The sequence below is a fragment of the Rhincodon typus genome, chromosome 25 (genome assembly GCF_021869965.1).
Source record: "Rhincodon typus isolate 14 chromosome 25, sRhiTyp1.1, whole genome shotgun sequence".
Classification (NCBI taxonomy): domain Eukaryota; kingdom Metazoa; phylum Chordata; class Chondrichthyes; order Orectolobiformes; family Rhincodontidae; genus Rhincodon; species Rhincodon typus.
This window is the reverse complement of record NC_063356.1, coordinates 42,340,953-42,347,815: the sequence shown is the minus strand read 5'-3', so window position 1 is coordinate 42,347,815 and position 6,863 is coordinate 42,340,953. Positions and strand designations below refer to the sequence as shown.

The window sequence follows — 6,863 nt, the reverse complement described above, 5'->3', positions numbered from 1 at the left end:
GGGTAATGGGACAGAGTTGAATTAGACAATCTTAATAAGGGCACAGAGACATCTTTGGAACCTCATCTTCAAATCAGTCGAGAGACTGGATAGAAGGCAGTTTCTCGGGAACAGAATTTGCATCAGGAACGAAGACAATGACTTCAATCTTTACAATGTCTATTTGGAGGAAATTTCTGGTCATTGAGCAGTGTATTGAGAGAGAGCAGTCCAACACTGTTTGGAATGGGGCAATATATTGTTCAGAGATAGAAAGGAGCCAAGGAAAGATTGTGTGCAATTGCAGATTTGGTGCTGGACTGGAAGGGACAATTTTGAGGGTGACTCTTTGGCTATGATTAGATGGGTGAGATTGGAATTGGGTGAGTGCAGTCCCATCAAGATGTCTAATAGTGCAGAGAAGTTGGAGGAGAATGCTGTTGTCAAGTGTTGAGAATAGTTGCTAGGAGTGTGTAGAGGGAGCATTACTCTGTATCATAGCCCACGCTGCATCCCCATCAAAGATTTCTTATGACTGAAATGCAACGTGATGTCTTCACCAACAGCACTGCCACTTGAATTAACACAACATTCACAGAAGGAGAAAGCAGAAGAGAACAAAAGCAACAGCATCATAGTTAAACCAGTCATGTACACGAGATTAGAATTAAACATTCTTACTGGAAAGAGAAGCAGGTCAGGCTGGAACTATCGTGAGTGGTTGGGTAAATGCTGCTTCAAGACTGTTAAGGAGTAGGTTTCCAGGAGTTAACACAATGATCTGTGGGATGTTGCTGGGGGAGGTCTGATTGTGATTCACTTCACACATGTATGCCATTGTGAGGTCAGCAGCTGGCATGGATGCCCTGCAGTGTTTTCTGGGAGTTGTACCTGCCAGGCTGACCCCTGTAGCAGGAGGAAAGTCCCTGTAGAACTCTTCAACACTCTCATTAACAACAGGACGGTGCATTATCTGTGCTCCTCAGCTCCCTATGCTTACGCTCCCCTTGCCTCATCTAAACATTCTCACCTGCAATCCTCTCTTCGCCCACTCACAACCTCTCTGCTTGGATGTTTTTAAGGAGGTTTTTTAAGTTTATTTCTTTTCTTTTGCATATTTTGTGGGAGAGTAATTTTGAGAGTGAGGCACCTGTCATTCTTGTCCACATATGGACAACAGGTCTGGGGCCCATTAAGGATTTGGATAAAAAGTTTTTTCAGCACTTACTGTGCTAGTAGCACTGATGCTAAACAAGTGATGAACTGCTTAAACATTCGAAAACGTGGCTTCATCGGCTAAACATACAAACACTGGAGAATGACAGTATGACATCCCAGGCCGTCTTTAACTCCAGGATGCTCTCAAGGCTCAGGAGAAATGCTAAGCCAAGGGCAGGGGCTGGAGGGCAGGTTTTTATTAACTCTCAGTCTGGTGCTTTCTCCGATTACTGGAGAGGGCTCTTGGAAGCAGCTGGAGCCTAGGAGTCAGGTTGTATTATTGACACACCATCTGATATGGATTGAAAACTAAAGCAGAGCTGAAATGAAGCTTGTTGGTGGGGGGCAGCACTGCTATCTCACAGCACCGGGGTCCCAGGTTCAATTCCAGCCTCAAGTGACTGTCTGTGTGGAGGGTGCACATTCTCCCTGTCTCTGTGTGGGATTGCTCTGGTTTCCTCATCCAAAGATGTGTAGGCTAGTTGGATTGGCTATGCCAAATTGTATCCAATGACGTGCAGGTTAGATGGATTAGCCATGGTAGGTGCAAGGTTAAGGGGATGAATCTGGGTGGGATGCTCTTCAGAGGGTCAGTGCAGATTTCATGGGCCAAATGGTCTTTTTCTGCACTATACGGATTCTATGAAAAACATGTTACTGACCTGAACTTTGTGGGCTGTATTAAAGAGAAGAAAGCTGCCCAGGGAGTGAGTGAGCTCTGTGATGGTGTTGCCCCCTTTACCCAATCACAAGTCCAGGTAGCAACAGCTGTAGCTTTGATGCCAGCAATTACATTGAAGCATTCACACACATTAGACCAGGAGTTTAAAACCACTTGGTCCTTTCGTTTTTAATTTAAATCCTCGGGGTTTGAGACTCACTCCAGGACTTGATGACAAATGAATGTGCATTTATATGAGGGTGCACTCAACTAACAGAATGAGAATCAAATTGCAAATCCTTCCAGTAGCTGATGGCAAGAGGGGGAGGGGGAGAGGTTGCTGGTCAGCTAGGTGATGGACAGAAATTGGAGCCCCTACTGTCACAAGCTATATCTCCCAGCTACACCATGCTTGTCAAAGTCCATGTTACCACAGTAACTTTGGGGAAGGGGTGACATGGTACTTGTTGGTTAGAGGGCTGGTATGGATCAGATTGATGCCAGCAGCACATAGTTCGCTCCCCATTCTGCCTGGGGTGAGGAGCTACCTCCTTGTCCTACCCCATGGTAGAGGTCCCGAGGTAGACCTGCTTTTGGAAATGGAAGGCAATGCATTTAGTCCACTAATACAGTCAGTCAAAAAGGTACAGCTTTTCAAAGATTTTTTATAGTGAAACTTTGTGTGCCTTGGCATGTTTGACTCAGTTAACTGTGCTGTATGACTCTGCATTGTTGTTGTGATTGAGACTAACAGTACCTGAGTTGAAGTTTCGGCCAGTTCACTTCGGGGTGGCATGGTGGCTCAGTGGTTAGCATTGGTGCCTCACAGCACCAGGGACCTGGGTTCAATTCCAGTCTCAGACAACTGTCTGTGTGGAGTTTGCACATTCTCTCCATATCTGCATGGGGTTCCTCTGGGTGCTCCAGTTTTCTCCCACAGTCCAGTGATGTGTAGGTTCGGGTGGATTGGCCATAGTGTTCAGGGATGTGTACGTTAGGTGGATTAGCCATGGGAAATGCAGGGTTACAGAGATAGGGTAGGGGTATTGAGTCTGGGTGGGATGCTTCTCATAGAGTCAGTGCGGGATTGTTGTAGGGATTCTATGAATTGAATGCCCTGAGTTGCACACCCTTCTGGTAGATGGTGTACAATCACTAACAGTATCCTCGGGATTTGCACATGTACAGCTTCCTGAAATTGCCCTCAGTTTCCATGTGACAATGCTGTCAGTTTCACCATTACTGCCACTGGAAAGTCCAGGCCATTGTCACCAAGACAACAGCCTTCTGTTGAGCTGGTAACCACGCAGATATTTGGTAATACCTTCTCATCCTTCCTCTGAGTGACTTGGAGGAGTTGCCAGTTTAATTAGCTGTACAATATAGACAGCGAATCTTTCTGTAAGGAACTGCACTTTTGTGAGACATGTAACTGGGTAGGAAACTATAGTAAAAAACAAAATACCGTTTGCACAAAGCTATCTTCAGGACAATTTTATCAATGATTTATCTTTTCCCTTGAATTTATCCCTCCCTCTGTTGCAAACCTTGCTTTTGTATGCATTTTATAAGAATGTATATGTGCACTGTAGTCTATCTAGACTAACAAAAACACCAGTACTTGGATTCAATTCCATTGAATGCTGCGATCATTCTTAGGCCTGTGCTCCTGGATAGATTGATGTAAATCTTGCCCACTGATAGATCAGGCTCTGACATGTTGCTGGGGAAACAATGAACAGGCCTGAAGTAGCCCTGGGATTTCCTGTGAATAATAACAACACATTTCTGGGATTGCCCTGCAGATCTTGGCCATCTCGAGGATTGCTTACCAATCATGACCCACTCCTGGGAGTCCCCTGTAAACCCTCCCATTCAGAGCATCCTTTTCTAAAAGCTGTGACCCAATAAAATTCAAAGGTAGCAAAGCAAAGTATGAGGACTATAGTGGGCCACAGTTTGGACAGCTTTAACATCATCCATCCCAAGCTCCTATCACAGTGCCCTGTTTTCCTTTACTATCAGAAAGCAGACACATCAAAGACACAGTCACACTGATATCCCTTTGCACTTCCTTTTATTTTCCGATTTCATTGTCCTTTGCATTTGTGAGAGACTTTAGGCACTGGTTTATTGGTCCCTTCCTCACTCAGGGCCAGCAAGATTTCTTCAGAGGATAGTTCTTGAAATAAATTTGCCGCTTGGTCCCATAGATCCAGAAGCGACCATTCAGATCCTCCCAGGTGAAGAGCACTTTATTGACAGGGATAGCTGTGAGACTGTGTTTCTGTTGGAGAATTCGGGAGTCAGGCCAGGCAAAGTGTGATTCCTGCACCAGGAGCTGTGATGCCAAGTTGACTTCCTCCTCATTGCAAGTGCTGATGGGTGTGACTAACTCTGCGGTATGGTCGTGTATAACCATCCCGTGGGCCTTCTGCAAGGCGGAGGTGGGAAAGTCCTCTTCAGCAATCATCTTGTACTGGTGCTGGGTCAGGTACTCCACCTTCATGTTGGTGAAGTACCAGACCTTACCTTGGCCGTCACATCGGAGGCACTGGATGTGGCCAACAGCTGCACATCTCTCACAGTCGGCTGTATTGTTCGCTGTGCACTCTGCACACAGACTCAACATCCGACCCCTCCTGGAAGAGTAGACTTTCCGACAGGTGATTTCACCGGAACCCCAGCACCTTGCGCATAGGACAAGGCCTCGGCCATAGCAGCTGATACACATTCCTTTCTTGTCACTGTTAGGCATGTGAAAGTACTTGGTTTCTTCTTGAAAGTATTTGACTGGGAAACACTGTACCTCCCAGGCTTTTAACTTCTTGTTGGGTGAGAGTGCAGCTCCAATTATTGGTTTTTGCTGACAGGAGAACTTCAAAGCCCTTTGCTCAATAAAAGTGTCGAGAACATAGTAAAATATTATTGACGGTACAATCTCCTTGATCTCCATTTTCTGGGCCAATTCATTTTTATAGCGTACCTTTCGCCTCAACCAGGCCATCAGGGCATTTCTTACTTCCTTCTCAGTCAGGATCTCCGGTGATACTGAGCGCACTGGGTTCTGCAACTCATAGTTGTCGGGTTTTTTAACCACTCTTGGAGCAGGAATGTAGGTCCAATCATGGGTCTCTCCATAGGTTGAATCATTGAGTTCCTTTTCAAGGTGTGAGTCCTCTGACCACCTGAATATCCTTTAAAACAAAAGGCAGATTGAGTTACAGCAGATGGTTTCAACAGAAACAATCCACATGGCACAATCGGTCAATGCATCATAGAGTCATAGAGGTCTATATCACAAAATAATCACATTCGCTCCAGTCAAAAGCAACCACCTGACTATTCTAATCCAATTTTCCAACACTTGACCCACAGCCTTGTATGCCTTGGTATTGCAAGTGCAAATATAAAGATTTCCTAAATATTTTGAGGGTTTCTGTCTCTACCACCCTCACAGACAGTGAGTTCCAGATTCCCACCACCCTCTGGGTGAAAACCATTTTTCCTCACATCTCCTCTAAGCCTCCAGCCCATTACCTTAAATCTATACAGAAGTTTCTGCCTGTCTGCCCTATCTGTGCCTCTCATAATTTAATACATCTCAATCATGTCACGTCTCACTCTCCTCTGCTCCAAAGATAACAACCCCAGTCAGTTCAATCTCTCTTCAGAACTGAAACTCTTCCGCCCAGGCAACATCCTGGTAAACCTCCTCTGCACCCTCTTCAGTGTTTTCATATCCCTCCTATAATGTGGATTCCAGAACTGCATACAATACTCTAGCTGTGGCCTAACAAATATTTCATACAATTCCAGCATCACCTCTCTGCTTAAACTCTATGCCTCGGCTAATAAAGGTAAGTATACCATATGCTTCCTCAACAACATCACCCACCTCCTAATGCATTAAGGGACTGCTGTACAAGCACACTAAGGTCCCTCTGATTGTTGGTGCTTCCCAGAGTCCTACCATTCATCATGTATTCACTTGCTTTGTTTGTCTTGTCCAAGTGCATCATCTCACACTTATCTGATTGAATTCCATTTTCTTCCATTTGCCGACATGCCAACATTAACGTTCAACATGTGTCCCCTCTCATCCCACCTCATCTCACCCCATGAGCATTAGTCTTCCACTCCTCCTTCTAGCCCCATGTGCTTGTTTAGCTTTCCATTAAGTGCACCAATGCCACATGTCTCCTTGTGATAGGCTGTTCCATGCTCTTACCACATTTTCCCCAATCATCACGCACTTCTGAACATCTTGGAAGATTCTGTAGCCTATCTCGGCCTCAAAAGAACACAGGGCATCTTTGTACTGACTGGGCACATTGTAGGCCCCAGCTGCTGCAGGCACAGCAGATTATGATGTCACGCCTACCACACCTACCACAGAGGCTGACATCATGTTAGCTCTGTGATGATGCCAACCAGACCATTTGTTACTCTGTCCAACAACATCTCAATGGCTACTATTCTAAGTCGCCAATCTGCCCAGTGATGGGTGCCAGGATCTACCTCACGGGCCTGTTCTCCATGGATTCAAGCCTTCAGCAAATCCGATCATCAAAGAAAGCACTGGGTACACAGAGTAGGTGAGAACATCTTGGCCAGTCCCAGAACTCAAGATCACCTCATCCAGAAATTCGATGAAATATTAAAAGGAACGATCAGTGAAAGAATTCTAAGTGGAGCTTCCTGATGGTAAATACACACCTTCTGATGCTGTGGAGGTAACTATACCAACTCTGACGGATGGGTAAATACACCAATCCTGATGGACAAGGGTAAATACACCATTCCTGTTGGACAGGGGTAAATATACCAATCCTGATGGACAGGGGTGAATACACCATTCCTGTTGGACGGGGGTAAATACACCATTCCTGTTGGACAGGGGTAAATATACCAATCCTGATGGACAGGCTGGTGTATTTACGCCCAGGCCATTAGTGTGGTGTATTTACCCCCAGGAATTAGGGCTGATGTATTTACCCCCAGG

General features: G+C 45.5%; 1 protein-coding gene across 1 annotated transcript; it reads right to left on the bottom strand.

Annotated features, from left to right (window-relative positions):
• Positions 1–4,007: 4,007 nt before the first annotated feature.
• Positions 4,008–6,094, bottom strand: LOC109922103 (protein SSUH2 homolog). Its single transcript, XM_020522125.1, has 2 exons — positions 6,090–6,094; positions 4,008–5,055 (listed from the first exon to the last, which is right to left on the bottom strand). The coding sequence occupies exons 1-2, from the start codon at positions 6,092–6,094 to the stop codon at positions 4,008–4,010; spliced, it is 1,053 nt and encodes a 350-aa protein (XP_020377714.1).
• Positions 6,095–6,863: the final 769 nt, after the last annotated feature.